At 45.9% G+C, this 27,526-nt stretch overlaps 1 protein-coding gene across 6 annotated transcripts in view; it reads right to left on the reverse strand.

Moving 5' to 3' along the window:
- LOC147898851 (endonuclease III homolog 1, chloroplastic-like) overlaps positions 1 to 27,526 on the reverse strand; it is a 95,670-nt gene that overhangs the window by 15,698 nt on the left and 52,446 nt on the right. For all 6 annotated transcript variants that reach the window (XM_087378972.1, XM_087378974.1, XM_087378976.1 and 3 more), the window contains one exon: positions 19,084 to 19,167. In XM_087378972.1, coding sequence (XP_087235098.1) covers positions 19,084 to 19,167 — 84 coding nt within the window. The remainder of the gene's footprint in view (positions 1 to 19,083; positions 19,168 to 27,526) is intronic.

Below are 27,526 nucleotides of genomic sequence, written 5' to 3' on the forward strand. Positions count from 1 at the left end.
GAGTGAGAACACATGAGATATAGAAATAAGTGTTCTATTGATTGTGAGAGAAGTGACTCTCTCTTATAGAAATGGGAAGAGGGTGGCCTAGATCATAGGCACCTTCCCTACATCAGTGGCAATCAGGCCCTATATCAGTGGGACTAGCCTAAATCAAACGAACCTCCCCTGTGGGGGCCTTTGTGCTTACATCATCACTTAGGTCGCACACTAGACACATCATAGCACTTTATGACACACACACTTTTTTTTGTGAGAAGAAATCTTTTATTGCTGTAAAATAATTACATTCATAGTTACTTCGAAAATGAAGTAACTACTACTCAACTAAAGATCTTAGTATAAGCTGTATACATATCCTGATCAATCAAACAAGTCTGAACACAATCATAGAAAGATTGCTGCAGAGATCGTTTGAAAAAAATAAAAGACGAAAAAAGTGGATCACCAAAGACTCTATGATTTCTGTCCATCCATAAAGTCCATAGTGCCCAGTAGCGTACCCATACAAAAAATAAGTCAAAACCATGTCTCTCTGGATGAAAACCAAACAACCAGAAAATTCTGCCAAAAGTAACAGTAGGAAATCTCGCTCGAAGCCTCTGTCGGATGAGAGCAATGAAGTCACAAGTATGTGGACAGAACCAAAAGATGTGAAGCACAGATTCAGTAGAGTGCAGGCATCTGTGACAAACAGCCAGAGCAATATGTCTGTGTGCGAGTAACTGGCCAGATGGAAAAATGCCAAGCAGAACTCGCCAAAAGAAAAGTTGTTGCCGAAGAGGGACTTTGTAATGCCAAAGGAGACGCAGCCGTTTTCTCCACCACTTTAGTGGGCGATCCATATGCCAAACAGTATTTGCTCTGTCAGAAATCCAAGGCGGAGGTAATAACACTTTATACAGAGATGACACTGTGATATGTGAGAGCTTCAAGGGACGTGCTGAAGAGGAGGAAGAGAGTAAAATCCAATCCTAAAGCCTATTCTGAAGTTCCAAGCGAGGTACCGGCAAGAACGGTTGAAGCATTGCTGAGATCCTATGCCATAAAGGACGATAATGAGCTCCCAAACCGTATTTGCTAGCAGTCATAGAAGATAAAAGTGTGCCATCATCCTGAAGTACATCCACCACAGATGAAATGCCTTTGAAGGAGAGAAAATAAGAACGTCTGGGTTCTTGAATGGCCAAAGAAGGGTGGAATACTTTAGACCAATAAATATTCTCAGCCCTCAAAGAGTTTCCCGATAGAGAATCTTGGCCATGCCATTCTAAGTGGGATAAGATATGTTTCCAATCGAGAAGCAGGCGAGAGACAAAAGGGTAGCCTCTGATCTTGCCATGGATAGACCCAAATAGGAAATCCCACTGAGTAGGCTGCCAATGCCCAAAGGCAGAAGTATGAATATGTAATAAGAGAGAGCAGATCATGAAAGCCCAAGGCTGATCTCCTTGCACAAACTGCAACATCATTTTTCCTCTGTGAGCAAGTAAATGCATTTGAATATTGAGAATGTTCAGACCCCCGTGCATCTTTGGACAACAGAGACGATGCATAGAGAGCAATCTGAGACTCTTCTTCCCATGTTTTCCTGAAAATTTCCATGATAGCTGACATAAAGGAAACCAGCTCTGCCTTAGTGAACATAATGAGAGGCAGATAAAATTATATGTATGCTATCAAAATGGATTGTGCGATTCGCAAACGAACATGTAGTGGCCAAGTTGCAAGCTTCCAATATTCAAGTTTTACCCTCAACTTTGTTAGCACCCAATCAGTTTGATGGGAACGGGTGAGTCCCCAACCTAAAGGATAGCCAAGATGTCGAATGAATTGAGAAGCGGAGACAATTTCCCCAAGCCACAAAAGACTGTGCCATTCCTGTTCATGCAACGGCAACAATTTTGATTTCTGAAAATTTACCCGAAGACTAGCAGCCAATCCATATGTAGAAAGAGCCTGCATAATCATGGACAGATCACTCCGAGTATTTTTTGGGGTAAAGAATGAATCATCAGCATATGCTACTTGCATTTTGGAAACAAAAGAATCCCACGCATTATCAATATGAATATGGCTGCGAGAAGACAGAATGAGATGCTTCAGTAACCATGGCCTTGAAAGCAGCATGTTGCAAGTAGCTATTGTTCACGATTAGATGTCGCCTTTGTGGCAATCTATCATCTGGCATAGCATGAAAGGATAACCACAACCATAGAGGTGCATTGCACAAAGGCATAATCAATCCACATTTTGCATGTAAAATCCCCATTTTGTTGCGGAGCTACACTATACCATCGATCCAGACATGCCTTATAAGTAGACAGGGCATTATGTTGGAAGGTCTATCCAGGTGATAAAGGCTGCAATTCCTTCCAAAGGTCAACCAAATCCAGACGCATCAGTAATTGAGACCATGCATGTCTTTCAGGGGTTAACATATGAGTATGTATGGAGATATTGTCACCCTGTTGAGGAGCATTATTGAAATCCCCACATATAAAGGCATGATATCTCCATGGATATTGTTGCATGGCATCCCAAACTGCAGTTCTTTCTCTAGAGGATTGAGGTGCATAAACAGAAGCAAATTCAAACACCTCTTCTCGAATAATGCATTGAAGAACAAGCCATCTGCCTTTGTTGTCATTTAAAGCAATAACTGGGTGAAGCTCATGTTTGATTAGAAAGACCACCCCTGAGAAAGAGTGCTCCCCAGCATAGAAAATATCATAGCCACAGTAGTGTCCTGTCTTTCCTGCATAGACATGTTGGTTGTGTTCTTGTAATGCCACCATGTCAGGCTGAAATCTGTTGATGTACAGCCACACTGTTTTCCATTTCCTACTGTCACACATCCCCTGGACATTGAGTGTAAAACATTTGATATGAGCAGTCATATTTACATATATTTATAGCAATATAACAACTAATTAAAGAAAAAGTGATATATTCCATTCAAAACGAATCATACAACAGGTGGGAGAGAAAGTACTCTATCCCTAGCCTCAACAATGTGGCTAAAAAGCCATGGAGGTGGTCTAAAATGCCACGACATCCCAAAAGGGATCAAATGAAAAAATAATGAGCAGTCCCATGTCCTCATGAAGGATAAAAGTCTCCCACGAGCTGCCAAAGAGGTGCCTGTACACCGCTCCCACTGACTCCTGAGAGTGAAGATAATCTCCGCCCAAATGGAAGCAAGAGTGTCAGCCTCCGTGCATAAATGACCCCCAAGGACAAAAGAACATCGCGAACACCATATCCGCCATAGGGTAATACTAGAAATCACCTCCCAGGCTGACCCTGCAGGTGAAGTAGGCCTGTAATCCTGAGCTGGTACTAGTACCAAAAGTAAGTCCTGCGGCTCCATGATGCTAACATCTGTGGGACCCCGTCTCTGGTGATACTGCATGGAGAAACCGTGGTCTCCTGGCTCTGACTCGTAGAGGGCAAAGGCTCCAAATCCTCTCCCCCATAGGGCTGCGCCCCATGTCATCAGAAAGGACTCGGATGTAACATATGAGAACATCCTGAAAATACCTGTCCAAACCACTCTAGAGCTGAGGCAACTCCATAAACAATGCTTACTAGATTCCTCTGCCAGCTGACAACGCATACACAAGGAGGGTCTACCCATCTGCTGAAGCCAAGTACCCACATGTATAGTCCTATAAATAGTGAGCCAAAGGAAGTAGGAGACTTTCTTGGCTCTACTGATGCCCCAAAAGTGAGTCCAGTAACTCAGCAAGAGCTCTGCACTAAGTTCCTGTGCGTGCCAATGCTGTGAGGCAGATGGTAGATGATGAGAGTCTCTCTGCTGAAGCCTGTAAACTGCCCTCGTCGAGTACTGGAAAAAAGAAAGAGGACGGGCACCTGCCACCGGTGCAGGCCACGCCCACTCCCCTGGGTCCCAATCAAGCTCTGCAAGAGGTCGACCCTGAAAGATCCAAAGTCTCCATCTAGGATCCTCTGCAATGGTCAACCTGGAAGGATCTGTGGCCCATTCCTTACCAAGGCAACCAATGACCCTACCTCTCTGCCAAAGGAGCTCCCATCGATCCAAGGACTGAGTGGGATACAATCTGTGAGAGGAGTCCGTCTAAAAATAAGTAAACGGTGCCGGTCCTAAACGAACTCCAATGCATAGCCCAGCCTCACTAAAACAACCTGACCAAGTAGGGATGGGATGAACACAGGCTGAATCTGTAAGCATATCCCTCCACCCCTGAGGAATAGCTCTCATGATCAGTAATCTAGTGGCAGCAATCTGTCCAAGTGGCCCGTGTCTATCTCTGATCTCCTCCTCTTACATCTCCACACCTCCCCTGAACCAATCTCCGACTGTCACAACCCCCTGAGCATGCCATCTGGCCAAGGGAGTCCTAAGTTCTGTACCAGGGGAAGATCCCTGATACCGAACCAGGGGGTTATGATATAGTGGCTGTCGGACAATTTCCTCTCTGGAGGAGGGAACTACTCTGATGAGGTGTTGTCGGAAAAGATCCCATATCTGTATAAGCCTTTTCACAAGTGGTGAGGAAGGCTGAGAATGCTGGTCTGTCAGGAAAATCCAACTGACTCTACCTGCCCACTGGCCTGTTGCTCTGGGGGTACACTGGTGAATCCCATGCAGTAGGAACTGCTTCCACGGCTGATCTCCTGGAGTCAAACCTCTAACAAGAAGTTTGACTAAAAGGACTCTGCTCTGCAACTCATGATCAAGAACTCCAAGTCCTCCCTGCGAGGCGGGTAAAGTGATAGTATCCCATGAAACCCTGGCCCTAGTGTCCGCAGAACCATCACCACCACTCCACAGGAAGTTCCGGAGCAATCTCCTCACCTAACGGATCGAGTCAGCATGAAAGCACCAACATGACGCAACATACCACATAGTTGCTAGTAGAACCTGGTTGAGTACCAACGCTCTTCCGGCCAAAGAAAGTCTAGCCGTGCTCCAGTAGGCTAGCTTTCTCCGGATGCTCTCAAGAACTGGGGCAAACTGTTGCGTCGGGGACACCTCAATGCCAACCTGAAAGCCAAGATATCTCGTGGAGGTGCCTCTGGGAATCCATACAAAGCCTCTGTCTCCTCCCCATGCTGGGGTATCCTACTGAGCTCCAGTCCAGATGCCTTTTCATTTGTTCCAATTGACAAGTCCTCCTGAGGCTAGGCAGAACTTGTCAATTGAATCCGCATCAATAGCAAGACTAAATGCATCTCCTCTGACTGTCAGTGCCGTGTCGTCAGCAAACTCAGTGTCCAGAAGCTCCTGCTCCTGCCGGATAGGCAGATGGAGGCCCAAAGTGCCATGACTGGTAGCTTGCATAAAGTATCCCATAGCCTCCGCTACGAAAAGGAAAAGGTAAGGTGCAAGCGGGCATCCCTGTCGTACCGATCTGGATAGCTGAAAAGCCGGTCCTCTGCCTCCACAGACCACCATCCTGCTAGAGGAGTGGGAGTAAAGAGAGGAGACCCAAGAAATCCATCTATCACTGAAGCCTAGTCTCCTCATAGTGCCCTCCAAGAAACCCCAGTCCACCCTATCATAAGCCTTCTCAAAATCGAGGAGAAGAACTGCAATCTCTTGCTGACTCTCCTTTGCCGAGTGAGTGGCCTCCCAAAAAGTGAAGATGTTATCCAAGATACTCCGATCTTGGACAAATCCTGTCTGAGTAGCTCTGATGATATCTGGCAGCAAAGGCTTTAGGCGAAGAGCCAAGGTCTTCACTAGGATCTTGTAGGCCGTCCCTAAAAGTGTAATGGGTCTCCAATTACGAAGAACTGTCTTGTCTCCCCCTTTCGAGATAAGACAAATCAAACCTGTGCATAATGTCTCGCCCAAAGATCCTGAATCAAGAGCCTCTGAAAAGGCTGAGAGTAGATGAGGCCCAATCGTATCCCAAAGAGCTCTAAAAAGAAGTGGCGACAAACCGTGCTCCCCCGGGAATCTGTCTCTGGGCAGCTCATGTAACGCATCCGTGATCTCCAAGAGTGATAGTGGGCTATCCAAAACATGACTCATCCTGTCTGAGACCATGAGGGGGACATGGCTCCAAATCTCCTCTCTGGCTCTGATCATCTCCTCGGTGACTGGATCGACGGTGTAAAGAGTGGAGTAAAAATCAGAAGTGATCTCAACAAGATGGTGAGGGTCCGTCTAAAGAGACCCGGCCTCATCCACAAGTCTACGAAGGCTGTCCGAAGAGTATCTCTGACCCACTGCCCTGAAGAATTCTCTAGAACATCTATCCCCCTTCTGAATCCAGAAAGTCTGCTGAGAGTAAAACCTGAACTGGGCCCTCTTGCCCTGAATCTCCTCTAGTCTCTCCTGAGCCTCCGAAAGCTGCCCTTTGATGAAAAGAGAATGAAAAAAACTCTGAATCAATCTCTGAAGTCTGGATACCTCCGCTCTTGCATTCCGATCTCTGATTCTGAGCTTTTTCTTCTCCTCTTTTGCCCTCAACTGGCAAGCCATGCTGACTCTAGCCCAAGCCCTCTCTACCCACAACAACCAGCCCTGATCCACAGGAGTGTCCACTGACAATCAAGTCTCTCTCAACCGTTCCACGAACTCTGTATCCTGAAAAACAAAGTCCGGAACTCTGACAGAGCCTGTGCTCTCCAATCGAGAGGTAGGAAGAATCTGTAATAGGATTGGAGCATGGTCAGATAAAACATAATGCGGGCGGATCCCAATGGCGGATATAAAACCTGTCAAGTCTAACCAAAGAAAGAGAGCCATGGAAAACCCCGGACCAAGAGAACTGAAGACTGTCTGCCAATTGACGAAAGTCATCCAATCGAGCAGCATCATGAAGTCCAACATGCAAAACCAAACTATCCCACTCCACTCTCTCCCTGTCGGAAAGGCCACCCTCTGTCTGACCCGACTTGTCTTCAGTGAATTCAACCATGTTGAAGTCACCTCCAACAATCCAGGTGTCTGCCTGAGGAAGGGACTCTCTAAGCTGTCTCCAAAAAGCACGTCTGTGAGCTGGATCCGTGGGAGCATACACATTAAGAACACCAACTGCTGTGTTCTCAATATGAAGAATAACATAGCATGCTCTGCCCTCCACTAGTGTACCCTCTTGGGTGATCTCTGAGGCCCACCTAGCTGAAACTGAAATGCAAACTCCTCCTCTCGTGCCATCCGCTGGGCTCCAAAAAGTCCGGCTCTGTCCTCTGAGTAAGGATCTGCATCTGTCAATCCTGTCCTGGGAGAGCTTATGCTCCTGGATAAGCACAATGTCTGGAGGGGACCCTGAGGAAATAAACCGAAGGGAGTCCCTAAGCAACTGCAATCTAGGAACTCCCAATCTACGACCATCCGCATCTGAGGTAAATCTGCGGCCGTTCAGTCCTCTCACATTCCAAGATATGATGGACAACCTAGACATCGGATGGAAGTGAGGGTGTGCCAGTGGCAACGGCATAAAACTCTCTCTCTGATGGCTCAATCCAAAGTCGGTCTCTGATCAAACTCAAAATCTGTCCCAACTTATGTAAAATGGCTCCATCCAAGGGAATAGTACTCTGCCGCGAACCAAGGAGCTGAAAGTCAAACCAACCAGCACTCCTGGGCAAATCAAAGTCTCCCTAAATCTCAAAGAACAGAAATAGAAAGGCCCTGCCACCGAAGCCAGGTCGAAGGGTCCTAGGGTAAGAATGAATCTGCGAGCCGAAAAAACAGTGAACCGATGAAAACTGAGTCATCCTCATAAGCTGTATAGCAATCTCACTATCAAGTAACTCAGCTGACCAGCTTTCACTCCCCCGAGATCAAAAGCTACTAGTGGAGAAACGAAGAACATGCCCCTCTCTAGAAGAGTAGCTGATCCCAAGAACTCCTCTACCTCCTCTGACCGTCGGCAAAACACTGGTAGAAGTTCCAATTGAGTGAGGGAGTCTGTGATAACCCCTCGAGCCAAAAAGGGCCAAAACTCAATGGGCAGATCTCTGTCAACCATCATGGGGTCAGGTCTAGGAGTCTGAAGAGCTGAAAAGGGTTGAGCCATCCTGACTCTGCTCCTGGAATAGGTGAGAGGGAGAGGAAGAATCTGCGACGAGGTGCCTGTCCGCATGGGTGACTAAAACTCTGTCTCCGTCTCCTCTGAGCTCTCCGTGAAAGCTGTTGCACTGGAGGCACCTCCAGGTCCTCTAATTCCACTGGAGGCCCACCCAGAGGAGTCTCCTCTCGTTCTGCTGAATGAGTCGAAGCAGGCTCAGAGACCCCTGGAGGCTGAACTGAAACTCTGGGTCTCTTGTAGGGTGAGAAAGATCCGGAGTCTCTGAACGAGGCCTACGACTAGGGCAATCCCTAATAAAATGACCTCTCTTCCGACAGACAAGACACTGATCAGGAAGCCCCTCGTACAAAACCCTCTGCTGCATCTAGACCCCATCTCCCGTGGAGTACGAAATCAAAGTAGGCAAAGGTCGAGGAGGGGGGAACTCTGAAGTGAGTCCAACCCTCATAACACCTGTACCAGCAAGTGACTGAGCATAGGAAAGTCTAGCACCTGATGGGATGACTGTACCTGCCACGCTAGCCATATGCTCCATAGCTCTGCGACAAGAGCTAACCTCATCAGGAAGTCCAAGGAAAAGCATCCAAAAAGAGACCTGACGCGGTCCTGGGGATGTAGTACTGAAGTGCTTCCGCCAAGGCCACAAATGGATGACTCTGCTCTGAAACTGAATCGGAGAGCTCATAAGTACTCTTTGAGCCTGCTCTGCGGACTGAAGGCCAAAAGACCCTCTGCCAAGCAATCGAAAAAATGTAACTGAGACACCCAATGAGGCCATGCTGGTGTACACCCAATCACGTAACTGTTGGCCTCTACCGGGGAGAAAGCCAATGATGTGCGTCAAACGAAAACCCTCCTCCGCTACCTCAATCATCTGCACAATGTCGGGAGGAAAGGAAACTGTGACTTCGATCTCCTCAGGTTCGGCGACAAGAGTGGCATTAGTGTCCTCCATTGTCTCAGCTTGCGCTGTCCTGAGGGGAGGAGCTATCTCTGCTGAGAATACCCACCAAGAACTCGCAACCAACCACTAGAATCCCAAAAAAACCCCTGGTTAAAGAATGCTCCCAACTTCAGCCTGCGAGGAATGACAACAGAAAAAACCCTCCGCCAATGCCTGGAAGCAGCCCAAGAACACAGCTCCCCGAAACTCACGCAGAACAGTCCCGGAAGAGGGCCCTGAAGCCCAACTTGAGGTGCAAGGGAGGGGGCAGACAGCAGCTACTGGCAGCCTGAAGGGCGTCCTAGAAGGCAGCCCGAAGGGGCAACCTGAAGAAGGCACAGCAGGGCGCGACCTGCACAGCGGGCTGAAGGGAGGGACGCAACGCGAACAGGCTAAGGGGGGCTCGACCACCAGGACCCCCCTGCAGCAGCCAAACGGGCTGAGAGGAGGCGCAACTCGAGTAGGCAAGGGGAGGCGACGCGCTGCAGGGAAACCTGTGCAACCTAGGCAGCAAGGCGCTGACCAGGAGCAGGTCGCGGCTAACCTGCGAGGCCTAGGCAACAGGTCGCTGCCAAGGAGCAGATCGCGGCTAAGGGCAGGGCGCTGCCAGGGGTGGCTAATGGCGACGGACGAAGGCGGGGGGCAGCAGCAGACGATGCTCCTCCTACGATCTAAGACATTTTACCCATTGGAGGTTAACTAATATAACAACTATGTACAACAGAAATTTTCATTGATGTCAGCCCTGCATTTCTATCTCAGGGTCAAGGCCTCTTCCCTGAGTAGAAGTATCCACCTGAGGAGTAGACAGCAAAGCAGCAACCTCTTCTTCAGGGAAGAGTGTTATGCTAGCTGTCACTACAGCCCATGTGATCCCAATTCCTGTATTGACCTCTGGGGTGTTTCCACTAGAAGACGCACCATTCCAAGTGCGAGGGGGTGGAAGTCTTCGAGCAGAAATAACTTTTCTTGGACTTTGCCATCCATCAGTTGGAGGTTTCTGTCCTTTTGTTGAGGGTTGAATACAACACATACACACACATGTGACTCCCCTAGATGCACACATGCACCATAGAGCAAGCCCTTGATCACACTTATCCCAACATACCCCCCCTCAAGGGTTTGCCTCTTGCAATGTCAAGGATACATCTAGTCTCATAGTTTCTCATGCCATCTCATGGTGGTCAAGAATAAGTCTATGTCTAGGATCTCATGCTAGCAAAGGTACCCAAGGGTCAAGGTTTACAAAACTGGGATAGACCAAACACATATCACATGACCTCCATCATATGGTGACCACAAAGGTGATTTACAAGAGACAAAACATATGACATTCTTTGTACTACTCGAGACAGAGAACCTCAAAATTTGACCAAGTGATGATAAACAAAAAATCAAAAGACAAAGTGCTCAAAAGGCAAAGTCCTTGTCTTCTAACACAAAGTTTGATTTTTCATTTGTTGATGGAGTCTTTCCTTCACCAAGATTTTCTTTGTTGTTGATGCAGCTATTCTTCACATGAAATGCTTCATTCTCTTGGGACTCATTCCTCTCCTCTTCTTGGGATTGTCTCTTGGAGAGCAGCTGTCCTTGTCTTCTACCACAAAGTTTGATTTTTCATTTGTTGATGGAGTCTTTCCTTCACCAAGATTTTCTTTGTTGTTGATGCAGCTCTTCTTCACATGAAATGCTTCATTCTCTTGGGAATCATTCCTCTCCTCTTCTTGGGATTGTCTCTTAGAGAGCAGCTGTAGAGAAAACCTTTTTAGATGGCAATACTCCATAGTATGATTGGGTACTCCACAGAAGGCACATGTCTTTTTCTTAGTGTTCACCTTGATGAAATATTTACCATTACAAGACTTTACTCTCATTCTAGGCTTCTTTTGGAATGCTTTCCTCTGAGATACATAATCAATGTTAAAGGAACAATATGATGAAGGCATATTGAAAAGGTCTTACCACTAATATGGTAGTGTCTAGTCCCTTACAAATAAGTCTCCTTCTCCACAAGTATAATTGATTGGAGAGAGAGTTAGATACCCCAAACTCTTAGCATAAAGGAAATACAATGTCTATTGCTTCAAAAAATAGCATTCAAGCATATTCAAAACCTAAATACATTATGAGCATTTACCAAAACTGTCAAACTGCAGGACAGTGGTCCAAAGATAAGACTGAAAAATGCCTCAGATCACTTCCACTGGTCAAACATCCAAAAGACCAAAGATAACTGACATAATAATGAAACTTTCTAGCACTTAACCATATTCAATGGTTCATCTTAGAAGCAGATATCACTGTTACCCCCAAATTGAGAAGTCTGAAATTGGAGGGTGCAATTGAAGCTGAAGAGAAAAGCTTTGAGAGGGCTTTCAAAGGCAAATGGAAGCTCTTACTGAGGACTACTTCCAGGAGAGACGAATAGCAAAATTGTGCGTTGTGTCACCGTGGATTCTATGGACCATTGTCCACCAAAATTCATCAGCACCTTCCCAAGAGTGTCGCCCAGCTCGCCCTCAGAGTAATTGACAAGATATGGCTCTAACAGGCTGAATTGCACGAAATTTCGTCGAGCAGTCTGAGTGTCGCCACGGGCAGCATAAGCCTAATTGCGCAGATCCCAACGGTGAAGACATGCGCCTTAACTAGATAAAGCTACAGCATGAAGCGTTCTAAAAGTTAACGATCAGATGGCTCTAGGTGACTCTAGGAGCTAGGTAGGATCAACCTTGCTCTGATAGCAAATGAAGAGGTGAGTGGGATAAAAGCGATGCATCATGGCAAGAAGTGAGAACACATGAGATATAGAAATGAGTGTTCTATTGATTGTGATAGGTGACTCTCTCTTATAGAAATAAGAAGAGGGTGGCCTAGATCATAGGCACCTTCCCTACATCAGTGGGACTGGCCTAAATCAAAGGAACCTCCCATGTGGGGGCCTTTCTGCTTACATCATCACTTAGGTCACACACTAGACACATCATAGCACTCGATGTGCCTCTACAACACACACACACACACACATGTGACTCCCCTAGATGCACACATGCACCATAGAGCAAGCCCTTGATCACACTTATCCCAACATAGGGTGTTCCTGAGAAACCCTTGCTGTAAGAAGAGCTTCCAAGGTTTTGCACCTGGGAGGCCGCGAACAACCAACTTCCCTAGGAGGGCTCTGCTCTGCATCACAGATCAATGATACCCAAGCCTCCCAATACCTACGGCATGATCACCGTCTGCCAAGCAACCTGGGCTCTGGTATTCCTCGTGCCATCCAATCCTGCCCAAAGAAAATTCCGAATCAAACGTCGAAGCTGTCCAATGCACACTCTGTAAAAGCACCAGCAAAAGGCAATGTACTAGGCCGTGGCAAGAAGGACCAGGTTTGCAACTAAGGCAAGGCACGGCCTGCTAGGCCGAGCTCCAATAGAGAAGCTTACACCAAACACTCTCGAGAACCCAGGCAATCTGCTGCTCTGTTGTAATATCATCCCCACCTGGCATCCGAGGTATCTCGTTGTCTGACCCCGAGGTATCGAGCGAAAGCCAAAGGCACTCCCCCACTCTTAAATCTCCTCAGAGCCTATGAAGAAACCGATGGATTTTGTCCAATTCATCCATGCACCAGAGGCCTCGCAGTAGATGGTGGCTAGGGCTTCCCTAACTCTCTCCAAGCTCAAAGTGGTACTCTCGACGTATAAGACTCTGAACATCTCAACACACTTCTGGAGGGGGTAGTAGTGTGCCGGATCATCCTTGCCTCAGGCAGTAATCTAATAACTCCTACTGACAAACAATGAATCAGCTTCTCCTGCATGAAGCTCAACTGGAAGTTCACTTCAGCACCATAAGCGTGCCAAAGATCTAGACCCACTAGACCCATCCAATCTTCCATCATGCTAGAGATCTGCTTCACAAGTGTTAAGGCGGTAGTAGGAGAGTTCAGCTGGAAAACACCTCTTCCGTAGATGGTGACCTCCTGGATGTAGTCCCCTTTTAGTGCTAGACTTGCTAGAATCCAGTCTCTCACTTGCCTCCTCGTGGGTGTGAGACCAACTATTCTGCCCACTATTGCCTTGTCCTAAAGTGACCAAACTGCATGCTTCATCTTCAAAACTGTATTGAAGATCTTTGGTGACACTCCTAACCACCTCTTGGTACCTTGAAGGAGATTGCTCACTTGGAAATGAGGTACTTTTAGAGCTAGTGACAGGTCTTGACGACTGTGAAGCCCTTCTAGTTCTTTCTGATCCACTAACAAGAGAAGACAAGGGTGATGCACTCATCTGCCCACTGTCCACCTTGGAGGAAGGAGGTGGGGACAATCCTCTAGTGACTGAGTTGGTACTAGTTGGTGATGAGGCCTCTGATATTGATGTTGAGTCATCCTTACTACTGTCACCTTTCATTTGTAACCTTGTCACAGCTCCCAACCCGGCACCAATCAAATGGGGTTTGTCACTCTCCCCCGCCACTACTACATCAACCATGTTGACTTGGGATGCTGATTCCCCTCGGCCATTGGGACAATCTTTGGTGTAGTGGTCATTTGTATTGCACTGTGTACAAGAGGGTCCCTCGAATGGTTGTGTACAGAAATCTTGGTAGTGGCCGTACTCACCACATCTATAGCACATGATGGGCTTGCGAAAGTTGGTACCCTGCCTCCACCTCCACGTCCACCTTGGAACCCACCCCGTCGACCGCATTGATAAGGGGATCCATATCCACCCCCTCACATAGGTGGCTAATACTATGCATAGTAGGACGGAGGATAGAAGTATGGAGACCCAATCTGATTGGGAGCAAGAGCTTGGAGCAAAGGAGGATTAGGGAGAAGCAGAGGTGGAATGGTAGGAGGGGTAGGTGGTTCAGGTGCCTTCACAGCGGCTGAAACTAAAGGTACTGGCCCCGAAGTGATTGATGCAGCTCTGTTGACTGTAGCCACTAAAGGTTCCCCAGTTGGATACTCCGTTAGAAGCTTTCTCAACCCCTTAAGATATCTACACTCGGAGGCATCGTGTCCATGAATTTCACAAAATATGCAAAAGGAGGTTGGAGTGGGTACCTTATGCTTCAATGGACATTCCCAGTAACCATGGCCAAAACCCTTGCAGTCGGTGCACCAAAGGCCACTTCTTATCTGAGCTTCAAAGGGTGACTGTCCATCCCCCCTTGTTCTGTCTTTCAGACCTTCTTTGATTTCTTCTAACGCCTTCTTGAGTTGCTGCCAAGCTTGGGAGCCCTCTTCTCTTGAAAGTTGGGCGGTCTAAGTATGTGTTAAGGCGAAACTTAACTGGGACCGTTCCATCTTCACCGCTTTCCTCAGGAATTCTTATAGTGAGGCATGCTCATGGAGTTTGTCAACCAGTCTTATAGCGATGGTGGAAGGTAAGCCTTCAAAAACCACCCCTTCATGACGGCATCATTGGGTGGCACAGACATCTTTGCGACCAGGACCCTCAGAGTAGCCTGAAATCCTCTCCATTTCTCCATCTTGTTTTGGAATCTGTTCATGAAGAATGCAATTGGCTGTAAGTGGATTTATAAGGTGAAGCACAATGCAGATGGTTCTGTGAACAGATACAAGGGAAGATTAGTTGTCAAGGGGTATGCACAGACATATGGCATTGATTATGAAGAAACATTCAGTCCAGTTGCAAGGATGGCAACCGTAAGAGCAGTCATTGCTATGGCTGCATCAAAGGGATGGTCTTTACATCAGATCGATGTAAAGAATGCCTTCTTGCATGGTAATTTGCAAGAAGAGGTATTTATGGAGCAGCCACCAGATTATGTTCATGCTGCTCATCCTGAGCTTGTTTGCGGGTTGAAGAAAGCCTTGTATGGCTTGAAGCAAGCACCTAGAGCATGGTCTGACAAGATAGGAAAGTATCTTGTCACTATTGGCTTTCAGATTTCCAAGGCAGATTTCTCACTTTATGTGAGAAAAACAGAGAAAGGTATTATGCTGCTTGTCATTTATGTTAATGATTTGATCATCACAGGTGATAGTGATGAAGATATCCTTCATGTGAAAATGCTATTGAAGCAGAAGTTTGAGATGAAGGATTTGGGAGAGCTGCGTTATTTCTCGGGCATTGAGGTGATTAGATCACCAAGTGGGATACGGCTCTTGCAGAGGCAGTATGGATTGGACATGCTGTCCAAATATGGGATGACAGGCTGCAAGCCTATTTCAGTTCCTTTGGAGCAGAATGTGAAGCTGAGTGCAGATGCAGGTGAGCTTCTGGAAGACCCTACTATGTAGAGGCGCATAGTAGGAAGTTTGATTTATATGACTATTACCAGGCCAACTTTGAGCTATGTTGTTGGATTGATAAGTCAGTTTATGCAAGCTTCAAGGAAACCGCATTTGGATGCGGCTAGACGCATACTCAGGTATGTGAAGTCCACATTGCAATATGGACTCTTTTATGAGACTGGGGTTCAAATACAGTTGCATGGATACACTGATGCTGATTGGGCTGATAGTATTTCTGATGGACGATCTACCAGTGGATATGTGTTCTCTTTTGGGAGTGCTGCAGTCACTTGGAGCAGCAAGAAACAGCCTACAGTTGCTTTGTCGAGCACAGAGGCTAAGTACAGGGGTGCAGCAATGGCTGCATGTGAGGTAGCTTGGTTGCATAAGCTACTTTATGATATGCATCAGTCTACAGATGGGTCAGTTGTCATTTATTGTGACAACATGAGCAGTATACACTTGGCAAATAATCCAGTCTATCATACTAGAACAAAGCACATTGAGGTGCATTATCACTATGTGCGAGAGAAGGTTTTACTAGGTCTTATTGATCTAGTTTATGTCAACACAGAGGATCAGGTAGCTGACATATTCACGAAGGCATTGGGCGCAGAGAAGCTGCGCAAGTTCAGAGACCTGCTTGGTGTGCAGGAATTGGAATTGAGCTCGAGGGGGAGTGTTCAGATATCGAGCTCCACTCGTGATATGCCAAGGTGACCGTTGTGCATTTATGTCACCAACTTGTTAGCTGCAGATGCGGTTGGTACACCGCCCATGAATAATAGCTGGATGACAGCTATCCTTATGTACTCTAGTTCGTGGCTCAGTTAGTATGCCACCTTAGTTAGCTGAGTTTGGTTTGAGACCCACATATAGGGTTCTTCTATTTCTTTGTACTAGAGTTCTTTTGGCTTTCACAACTAAGAAGAGGAAATTTGTTTTCAGCCTCCACCTTTGTGTGTATTCCCCCATTGTGTATGTGAGAAAGCCGCAAGTGAGACTCCTTCCTTCTCTCCCACTATCTTCACAGGGAAGACTGTCAGCAGGCCTAAAACTAATGATGGTACCTCATCTTCATCTAGCCACGCTGATCACAAAAGAAAAAGAGATGCAATGATTGCAGGAAGCCCAAACATGACATTTCAGAATATAGAAAGCAACTTGCGTCAAAGAAAAAGAAGCAGCAGCAAGGATTTGCATTAGAGATGCTCCTATTGAAGTGAGCACAGCCATGAGGCAGCAAATATTGCTGGTTGTGGGCCTTTGTTGTCACATGCAGCTTTATCTGTGGTTGATTCTAGTCGAATTAGTCGTTCTAAGCACATCACCTCCTATAAAGAAGCTATTTCAGTCCTTGGATGATGCACCTAAGGGGCACATAGTTACATGTGCCAATAATGTATCATATCCCATAAGAGGGATCGGTCAAGTAGAAGTCACTTCAGTCTGAAGTGATGCAATCACTTTTTTGTAAGTTATGTATGTTCCAAGAATAAAGTTTAATCTAATTCCTATTTAAGCCATAGCAAAAAAGGGCTATAGAGTCATTTTTTATGGTTATTATTGTGCCGTGTATAGCTTCCGGCATGATAACAGCATTGTACTTACTGGAACGGTCAACAGAGGGCTGCATGATCTTGACTCCTATGAAGAAGCTATTTCAGTCCTTGGATGATGCACCTAAGGGGCACATAGTTACATGTGCCAATAATGTATCATATCCCATAAGAGGGATCGGTCAAGTAGAAGTCACTTCAGTCTGAAGTGATGCAATCACTTTTTTGTAAGTTATGTATGTTCCAAGAATAAAGTTTAATCTAATTCCTATTTAAGCCATAGCAAAAAAGGGCTATAGAGTCATTTTTTATGGTTATTATTGTGCCGTGTATAGCTTCCGGCATGATAACAGCATTGTACTTACTGGAACGGTCAACAGAGGGCTGCATGATCTTGACTCCTATGAAGAAGCTATTTCAGTCCTTGGATGATGCACCTAAGGGGCACATAGTTACATGTGCCAATAATGTATCATATCCCATAAGAGGGATCGGTCAAGTAGAAGTCACTTCAGTCTGAAGTGATGCAATCACTTTTTTGTAAGTTATGTATGTTCCAAGAATAAAGTTTAATCTAATTCCTATTTAAGCCATAGCAAAAAAGGGCTATAGAGTCATTTTTTATGGTTATTATTGTGCCGTGTATAGCTTCCGGCATGATAACAGCATTGTACTTACTGGAACGGTCAACAGAGGGCTGCATGATCTTGACTCCTATGACAACGGGGCTGTTATTGTTGAGTCTCTCATGCCATAGGCATGTATCAGAAATAAATTATTCAGCATCTAATGGCCTTGGAAATGTTATGTAGATTTTGGTATTTCCATTTTTTGTTTATGCCACTTAAACTTCACAATGAGAAGTCCCCTTTTCCATATGTTTGTTTGCATTGGTCCATAGGGTTCTTGAGTGTATCTAATCTTCATAAAAATTCAATGATTTTTTCCATCCAAGCCTACTTTCACTATAACTCTGTAAAACTCAAATTTCCTTCTTCCTCAAAGGACACATCTCTTCAGCTTTGTATTGACTAAGGCATCAATATCATTGATGTTTATTTTTTGTACATCCTCTGGTATTACAAGGTTTGTAGTTGTATTCCATGTTATGCCTATGCCCTTCACTGTGCCCATTCCTTACATCAATCGTTTCTTCTCCTCCGCAATATCTATGTGCAGATGCATGTGTAGCAGTGACTTCCAAAGGTACTACCCTATCATGTCAGATCTGCAAACTGTTACAAGGACATGTCAAAAGTGTGCCTCTCGTGTTCAGACATCTATAGAGTATCTTTTTATGTGGAGATGATTATGAGTCTCTTTTGAGCTCATTCTTATACAGAATCTTCCAAACCACAGATGTAAAGATGCTTCTTTAATTTCCCTAGCAGAGCCTCCTTGATCTTTGCCTTTGAAACTATGAGTTCAGCTGTCTCACCTTCCCATCACTGCTCTTCAAGAAACATTACAGTGTCTTTGCTAGCTGTCACAAGAAATAAAGTTATGGGAGCAGGCTGATCACAGAAACTTCTTCTACAGATGCTCTTTTCCAGCTCTCAAATGTCAAATTTATCTTCTCATGTCAAGGCATGCTATGCCAACCAAGCTTTCTATTCTTTGAAAGTCGCTTCTTCAATAATGTCCGTTGTTTATCTACATTAGTCTCAATCACAAGTCTAAAGTTGATGTCTTCTCTTTATTTCTACTAGCTTCTATTCCAGTATGCTTCTGATTGCTACCTTCAAGCATGTGTGCATGTCTATGTAAAGGTAAAACCAACAGGAATATGGACGAAGTTGGAAGCCTCTGCATACTTCTTGAAGAAAAAACGAGGCTGCTGTAAAGTAGGACTTCCTAAAAATTCACACACAAATGCCATGCATCCTTATGACTCCATCAAAGTAAAATGGAGATGGTTCACCAAGGCTCAAAGCAATCGATGATGCTAGTACTAAATTCTGTCAAAAAGCTGCTTTATCAGAAAAAGCTAACTTCATGAAGCTTTACATCATGACACCAAAGGTATGAGGTGGATGTAAGAGATTGCTAGCCGAGAGAATCAATAAAGCAGATGGCAAGAGCTGAATTCTGGTTAAGCTATGAGACGCCTGTTGAGTTCTTGACAAAAAATTATGGTGGGTTTCTAAACCACATTTAAGGTTTAGTCTCATGACAATACTTCAAACCATTACAAAAACCAACGTAGGAAATTGACTTAGCTTTGAAGGTGCATAGTACTGTGGAAACTAAAGCAATGAAGACATTGAGACAACTTACAAGAAGAGGGTTGATTTCCATCCATTCTTCTTTTGGAAGCCAAGCCTCTAGAGCTATCCTTGTCTCCTCTGGAGTTTTTGTCTTCTGCAGAAACAGATGATTGGAATCACTAATATGGACCTTAGATCAATCTCTCCAACAGAATTATACCATTAAATTTCAAAGCTGAATATATATAAGCATAAATGCAATGACAGCACTACTCATAAAGATGAAACGGTAGAAACACATTAAAAAACCATTGCATGCTTATTGTATTAATGTAGCGCAATGACATTTATTAACCAGCTTTTCTATGCTGAGAGGGTTGTTTTTTTGAAGTTACAAAGTATTTATGGGGAAAACACAACAAAATCTCACACTAGCTCCAATGCGGATAGTTTCTTTCTTTTTCAAAGAATCTATTAATAAATTCCTTAGTGACACGGACACCGAGGAAAATACAAGTCCCCCTTGATATCAAAGCTACAAGGATGTCCCCTTGGCTGGCCACTCTATGGGGATTACTTCGTACAAAGGGCTGAACAAATAGCCACTCTGTTGGTTTATAATGTCATATTGTACCACCATCTATGAAATGAAGGAAAGGGCATGGCTCCCATATACTGATGAAAGCCTCCCTCCTGCGCATAGCACAATCTGAGTCTCCCTGGAGCCTATACTATCCCCCTCTGAGAATATGAATGGTATCTAGCCAAATGTGGGCCAATGTCTCCAAGGCTGATGTGGTCTGCTGCTCTATGGCCTGCTTGCACCTAGCTGTCAACATGTACCAGGCAACGATGCTCACTATCAGCTCTCATCTATGATGGTGTCTAGGTATGCATGAAGGGTAGCTCTTGTCCTACCAATCTGAAGGACAAACTCCCCTGAATGTCCTCGTACCCACAAGTATATACTTTGTAGCTCAAGCCACCGCTCCCTAGGTCACCACTGTCGCATCCCGAATCCTAGTGGAGACCATCCTCAAAACTCTTCTTCAAAGCTCTTGTGCTAGTGGGTGATCCCAAATGCAATGCCTCTAAGACTCCTTCGTGAAACCAATCGTGAGCATGTAACTGGAAAACAACCAAACCCAAGGCATGTGCCCACTGCAAGGGTTCTATATGCGCCAACTGCCAAAGGAAGTGGGAGATCCTCGTTGGCTTGTAATAGTCCTCGAGCCTGCACCAAAAACCCTCAACAAGCCTCCAAAGAGTCCTTGTTTGTGCCACTGCACTGCTGCGGTTGGTATGCCATCAATCCTCCCGATCTAAATAGCTGGGAAAAAAAATATCGAGGCCATCTTGAATGAAAGAGTCTCTACGAAACCCCTCTCCTAGGTCCCAATGAATCCTTTGTAAGGGTCTCATTTCCAACCACCAAGCCGCCTCCTTTGTTGCGCATAGAGCTGTATCATTATACAACCTCCTCTGATACTGAGCTACTATTCTGGCCCTCTGAGGTGTACATCCTCCAAAGTCCTCCATTCTGACCACGTGTCTGCATCCTACCGTCGTCTTGCACCATAAATGTTAAAGAAGACTGACTTAAGTATCCACCGCCAATACCAAGATCTCATGCCTCATAAAATACCCAAGCCATAAAGGAGCCCATACAACAAATGGCTCCTCCAATCCTCAGAGCATGCACAATCTCCTTTATCATGGTCTGCGATCCTCTAAGCCCTTGAATTCTCTATCTCAATGCAAGTGGGAGCAACTCCGTGAAAAAAAAAAGCACTCTCCCACTATGCTAGCCGTGGTCTGAGAGAAACCTCCCCAACAAAGGTTGGGTCTCTGCCCAATGGTATGTTCAGACAGCAAACCGATAAGATCGTTGAAAAGGAGAGGCTGTCGCCTCCTCTCTTCAAACAACATGGGATGCTTCAGAAAAAGTGTCTCATTCTGCATCCCAAGCCCTACGAATAGCTACAGTAAATCTCACCTCTTAGCTCATATCCAAGCGAGTTGCCCTCATCCTAGAAAAAATCGCCTAGTACTGGACTCCCAAGCATCTCCCAAGTCTGGCAGGATCTCATTAAGTTTGTAAAGGAGTAGTTCCTTCCACGGCATACTGCCAAGCAACATGCCTCAAATAATGACTTTCACAAGCAACGCTCTGCTCTGGAGCCCTGAGTCCACAATGCCTAACCCTCCTTTGGAGCTTGGCTGAATAATGACATTCCAAGCCATCCCCTCTTGACCAAATGAAGTTTTGATGAGTCGCTTAACCTGGCCATTGGATGATCCAGCAAGAGGCTATGTACCACATAGTAGCAAGCAAAACCTGGTTGACAACCACTACTCTACCTACCAAGGATAGCCTAGCTGAGCTTTAATGCAAGAACTTTCTCTGAATGCTCAGGAATAGCTGTGCCAATTACTTCTCAAATGCGTTGACCAGGCTGCAGCCCTACATGGCAATCCAAGTATTGCCCTGCAATCCCTTTAAGTACCTAAGTAAAATGTCCATGCGGTCTCTAGTCAAGGTGTGGTAAATCACTGATTAAAACCCCGTAGGACTTGTGCCAATTAATAAGAGCTCCCCAAGTGAGGCGAAACACCTCCATTGCTAAAACAAATGCTCTGAAGTTGTCTACCCTTCTATCAAGATACACTGCCATATCATCTACAAGCCAAACTGCCGACCAGTCACAGAACTCCTGCCTCTACCGGCCTGATATACATGTTGTCGTACAACCCGCATTACCCTCCGCACCTGCTATTATACCAGCTCAAGTACCTTTACAAAGCTTGACCTAACAATAGATCTATGTGCTGCCATGTGGCAGCCAATCTGCTGGCCACATGGCAGCCCTAATCTTTCCATGTATGTCCCATCTAGTATAATAATCATACTCCCCCATGTTCTCCTCATATGAGGGTTCACAAGTGCGGCGATGAAGACACACCACATATCGTTAGACAGACCTTGTGGTGATGAACGATGGTGCATGCAAAGCTTGTGGTGATCAGCAACGAGGCTAGCGATGAACCTTCGTCCACCATATGTTGCTCTAACGGAACAATCCACCAACATTTCAGTGGTTTGCATGCGTGTGTAAAGACATTCCAAATTGGAATGCATGCGGGCATCTTTATAAGCGCCTTGCGTAGTCTATCGCACTCCATCGTTGGGTATGAAGCCGCTCAAGTATCGTACTCGAGCATTGGTCGATGATTGCTTGAAGTTCGCATGCCCTTGCTTTTTGTGGCATTGCAATTGTAGTTCGCAAGCCCCTGCTTCATTCGACGAGCGATGCTACTACAACTATTCTGCATTCCATGGTCAGGCTGCTATCGGGTTCCGTCAGAATTTCAATGTGGTTGTAATGATTGCTATTAGTGACGCAGGCTTCTATTTCGTTCAATGTTTGTGTAGTCTTGACAATTGCCATTGGCTTCGATCGTTGTACAGGTGCAGGTCTTTATCTCGCTAGAGCACCCTGTTTCTTAGAATACCAGCATTCTCTCTCTCTCTCTCTCTCTCTCTCTCTCTCTCTCTCTCTCTCTCTCTCTCTCTCTCTCTCCGCTCCCCCTTGCTCACCCCTCCGCTCAGCCCCCCCGCTCACCCCTCGCTCACCCCTCCGCTCAGTCCCCCCGCTCACCCCTCCTTGCTGCTCCTTTGCCCTCAGCTCACCCCTCCGCTCAGTCCCCCCGCTCACCCCTCCGCTCAGCCCCCCCACTCACCCCTCCGCTCAGCCCCCCCACTCACCCCTCCGCTCAATCCCCCCGCTCACCCCTCCGCTCACCCCCCGCCCCCCCCCCGCTCACCCCCCCCGCTCAGCCCCCACAGCCCTCACAGCCCCTCGCTCAGCCCCCCGCTCAGCCCCCCCCCTCACTCACCCCTCCGCTCAGTCCCCCCGCTCACCCCTCCACTCACCCCCCGCCCCCCCCCCGCTCACACCCTCGCACTTGCAGCCCCGACCCCCCCCCTTTTTTTGTTTTTTTTTTTTTTGGGTGTGGCAGCCCCAAACCCACCCTCTTTTTTTTTTTTTTTTTTTTGGGGGGGCAGCCCCAACCCCAACTTTTCTTCCCGCTTTTCAATGTTGCCGGCTTCCCGTAATTAAAAATGGCTGACACCGTCAAGCATGTTACAGAAGCAGCAACAGCAGCAACATCAATGGCCGCCACGACCGAGATGCTGCACTATAGTAGAAGAGGACTCGCATCTTCTACAAAGGACAGCGCACTGCCCGCACTTGCCGCACTCCCAGTCGCAGGTACACTGGTTTCAGCTCCATTGTCCCATCTTCTGCCCAACGCAGTGCCCGCACTCCCAGTCGCAGGTTCACCGGTTTCAGCTCCATTATCTCATCTTTCGCCCATAGCTACTTTGTACCCGCAGTTTTTTTCACCCCTCCCCTCTCAGGTTCCTTCTTCTCCTACCCCTTCTCCACCCTTTTTTCTCTCCCTCTCACAGCCCTATGTCACCTCTTCCCCTTTGTTGCCTATTTTACCTACTTTGCCAGAGGTTACCTCCTCCTCATCCTCTCTACAGACAAGCTTGTTCCTTTCACTGAGCAGGTTGAGAAATATTGTTGCGGGCTGCCTAAGGAGTTGAGAGACTATTGCACGAAGACCCAAGTTTCTAATATGTCTCAACTTATCAAGAATGCTAGCACGGCTTATGCTTTGATGCAGGGGAAGACTTCGGGGTTCAAAGGTGGACAAGCAAGAAGCTAAGAAAGATGACACAGATAAGAAAACTGGATTCCAATTTTCCAAAATAGAGAAGAAGGCCAATCGTCATAAGGCTGCGTTTGTTGCAAGGAGGCGACAAAATAATAAAAAGGCATCCGAGTATTTGAGTAAAGAGGAGCGGAGAACTCTCTTTGAGGAAAAGAAGTGTTTCAAATGCATAGAACCAGGTCATATATCTCGGGATTGCCCACAGTGGAAAGAGGAGAAGGCTGAGGCAAGAAAAGGTGATCAAAAAGGGAAGAAACAGAAGACCATGGCTGGGTTGATGCCTGATGTGATCAGAAGGTGAGGAAACTGAGTTATGCAGAACTTGAGATAAGGTTTGGGATCAAACAGCCCTTATTTGCTTTGATCTATGGCTAACCCGGAGCTCACTACTCCTGTCACACCTATTATAGGGAAGTTGCACATGCATATCCAGTATTTTGTGGACAGCAAAGATTTTTACATTATGCCACTTGCAAGTTGTGATGTTTTGTTGGGTATGCCATGGATGCATTGTTGGGATGCGGTGATCGAAGCCAAGAAGAGAAAAAATACAGTTTTGCATAAGGGGAAGACCCATGTAATTGACACGAAATTAAAAGGGGAGTCTGTCCCAGTTGTAACGGCTTCTGCCATTAATTCTATAATGAAAAATCATATTTCTGCATACATGGTTTTTGCTCGTGAGATACCCCCTGTAGATGAAGAGCATACTGTTTCCCGTTTAGAAAAGCAAAGGGCTGTTTTTCTAACTGAATTTTCAGATTGCTTTTCTAATGAGTTGCCTAGTGAGCTTCCACCAGAAAGGCCAGAGGACCATGGGATTGACATCATACATGGCAATAGTCCACCCAATAGACCACCTTACAGAGTTAGTGCGGCGCAACAACAAGAGATCATGAGTCAGGTAAATGAACTTTTGGAGAAGGGGCTGATTCAACCAAGTTCATCACCTTATTGCTCTCCAGTTCTGCTGGTTCAAAAGAAGGATGGTTCTTGGTGTACGTGTATTGATTACCACGCCCTGAATAAAATCACCATTAAGAATCGCTTCCCTATACCCAAAATCGATGACATTCTGGATAGGTTGAAGGGGGGAGCTGTTTTCAGCCGCATTGATTTGAAAAGTGGGTACCATCAGGTTCACATACGTTCGGAGGATATCCATAAGACGGCGTTCAAGACTTCTTTTGAGTTGTATGAGTTTTTGGTTAAGCCTTTCGGACTCACTAATGCTCCTGCCACCTTCAATCGTATGATGGACAGGATCTTTCGAGACCACAAAGCCTTTGTGGGTACTTTCTTTGATGACATGATTGTATTTTCAAAAGATGAAGACGAGCATTGGGAGCATCTCACGATTGTGTTCGCTGAGCTCAGGAAGCAAACGTTGCTCATAAACCCCAAGAAGAGTGAGTTTTTCATGACTGAGATTCATTTTCTGGAGCGTATTGTTTCCAAGGACGGGGTTCGTATGGATCCAACTAAAGTGGAAGCAATACGGAGTTGGCCACAACCAAAGAATTTGCACGAGGTTCGTAGTTTCTTGGGTTTGTGTTCCTACTACCGTCGTTTTATCCGTCACCTTGCAGAAATTGCAGCCCGTATGCATGCGCTTTCCAAGAAGGAGAGACCTTTCCAGTGGGCACAAGCGGAGAATGACTCTTTCGAGGAGTTGAAGCGCAAGCTTACAACAGATCCGGTGCTGATTTTACCAGACTTGAGGAAGTCTTTTCATGTGCATGCGGATGCTTGCAGTAAAAATGGTATTGGAGCTGTTCTCACACAGGATGGGCATCCTATAGCTTATGAGAGCCGCATTCTACAGCCAGCTGAGTTGCATTTATAGATTTATGAGAAGGAGATGTTGGCTGTCCTTCATGCTTTATCCACTTGGAAGCATTATTTATTGGGAGCTGATTTTACAGCACAGACGGATCATCAATCTTTGCGCTACTTCTTGACACAGTCTAAGCTCTCCGAGAAGCACATGAGGTGGGCAAACTTCTTGTCCATGTTTCATTTTCAGATTGTACATGTGGAGGGCAAGAAGAATGTGGTTGAAAATGCCTTGTCCACGAAGCCACAAGTTTCAGCTATGACAATTGCTTATCACAATGGGTTGGATGAAATGAAGGATTTCTATGCGGAAGATGAGCAATTTGCTGAAATCTATGACCAGCTTATTAATGGACTACGGCACGAACATTATGTGTTTAAGGATGGGTTTATGATGATGCATGGCAGGTTATGTGTAGCTAAGCAACTAAGGCAAAAGGTCATGAGGGAATGTCATGATCCACCATATGCAAGACATCGAGGTATTGATGCTACAGCTAAGGCAGCGGAGCATTTCTTTTATTGGCCTACACTGCGTCGCGATATTGATGAGTATGTCCGCACGTGCCTAACCTGTCAGAAGGCGAAGTACGATGGCAAGAAGACTTCTGAACTGTTACATCCTTTGCCCATACGCGATGGACCATGGGAGAGCATAGCCATGGATTTTATTTTTGATTTGCCGAGGACACCTACAGGTAATGATGGAATATGGACAATCATTGATCGCTTCAGTAAGCAGGCGCACTTCATTCCTGTACAGAAGAAGATTGGGACAGATCATATGACGAAGTTGTTCATGCAGAATATCTTCAAGTATCATGGTATGCCAAAGTCCATGGATGAGATCCTTGTACCCGAGTAGATCCTAGCACATAGGGAAAGGAAGGTAAAAGGTAATATTGTACAACGCTATTTGGTGAAGCTTTGTAACTATTCATCATTGCATACGAAGTGGATGGAGGAGGACGAGTTAGCAGATACTCCTCGGGTGTTACAGCTTTATCTTGAGGCTTTCCAGTTTTAGCCCACTTTACGTGGTGCTCATTCAGGTTCAGCAGAGCGCCGGGTGTCTGTAGCATTAACTGATGCACAGGGGGGGAGTTTGAGCTTCCATTCTTGTTGTACAGACCCGCCCATGTATCTTAGAGGACACTTGGTGTTCCATTTTGTTTCACCCGAGGTATTGGTTGCTGACAATATCTTCGTTGTGACGGCCTCTATGATTGGTATCCTAGCCACTTGGTTTTGATGCATCTTATGTGCAATGTATTATGTATTTGTTACCTAGGCTCTACAGATACATATTCATTATTGGTTCACCTGTTGGCGGCATTGGTACGCTGTCCTTTCAGGTTTGGTTGGTCTGTTGGGTCGCTCTCATTTCAGACTTGGTTGATCTATTGATGGCATTGTTGGCTGTATTTCAGATTTGGTTATTTTTCTATTTCAGCTTTGGTTATTTCATTTGCTCCATTGCTACTCTTTCTTTTTGTTTGGTTTGCAAGCAATCGAGGACGTTTGCCTTCTTTCAAGAGGGGGGTTTGTCACGAGGACGTGAAATTATGGGACTTTTGATTTGCAACTTTCGTAATTTGCGTGTGACTGCCTTGAGCCTCTAGGTGGGAAATCGAAATTCCTAGTGCGCCCTTCAAAATAGTAAATGTGCGCCCAGTTACTAGGCAATTAATTCCTAGGGCCAAAGTGTGCAACAGGGGGCCAAAAGAGTGGTAAAATTAAAAACTGCTATTTTAAGCACAGGACTACAAAAGAGGCCCAGTGCTCTTATTTTGGGGTAGAAGAGGGCTTGTCTTTGCTTGCTTTTGCTGTTCCCAGGTTAGTTGCCGGCTAGTTATTGCGTTTGGGTTTCTTTCCTCGCGAAGAAGGGTTGATTTATGCTGTTGGGCAGTGGCCACGGAGGCTATAGACTGTGG

Source organism: Dipteris shenzhenensis, chromosome 9, assembly GCF_047967505.1.
Source record: "Dipteris shenzhenensis isolate YYH24624 ecotype China chromosome 9, Dip_SZ_1.0, whole genome shotgun sequence".
Lineage (NCBI taxonomy): Eukaryota > Viridiplantae > Streptophyta > Polypodiopsida > Gleicheniales > Dipteridaceae > Dipteris > Dipteris shenzhenensis.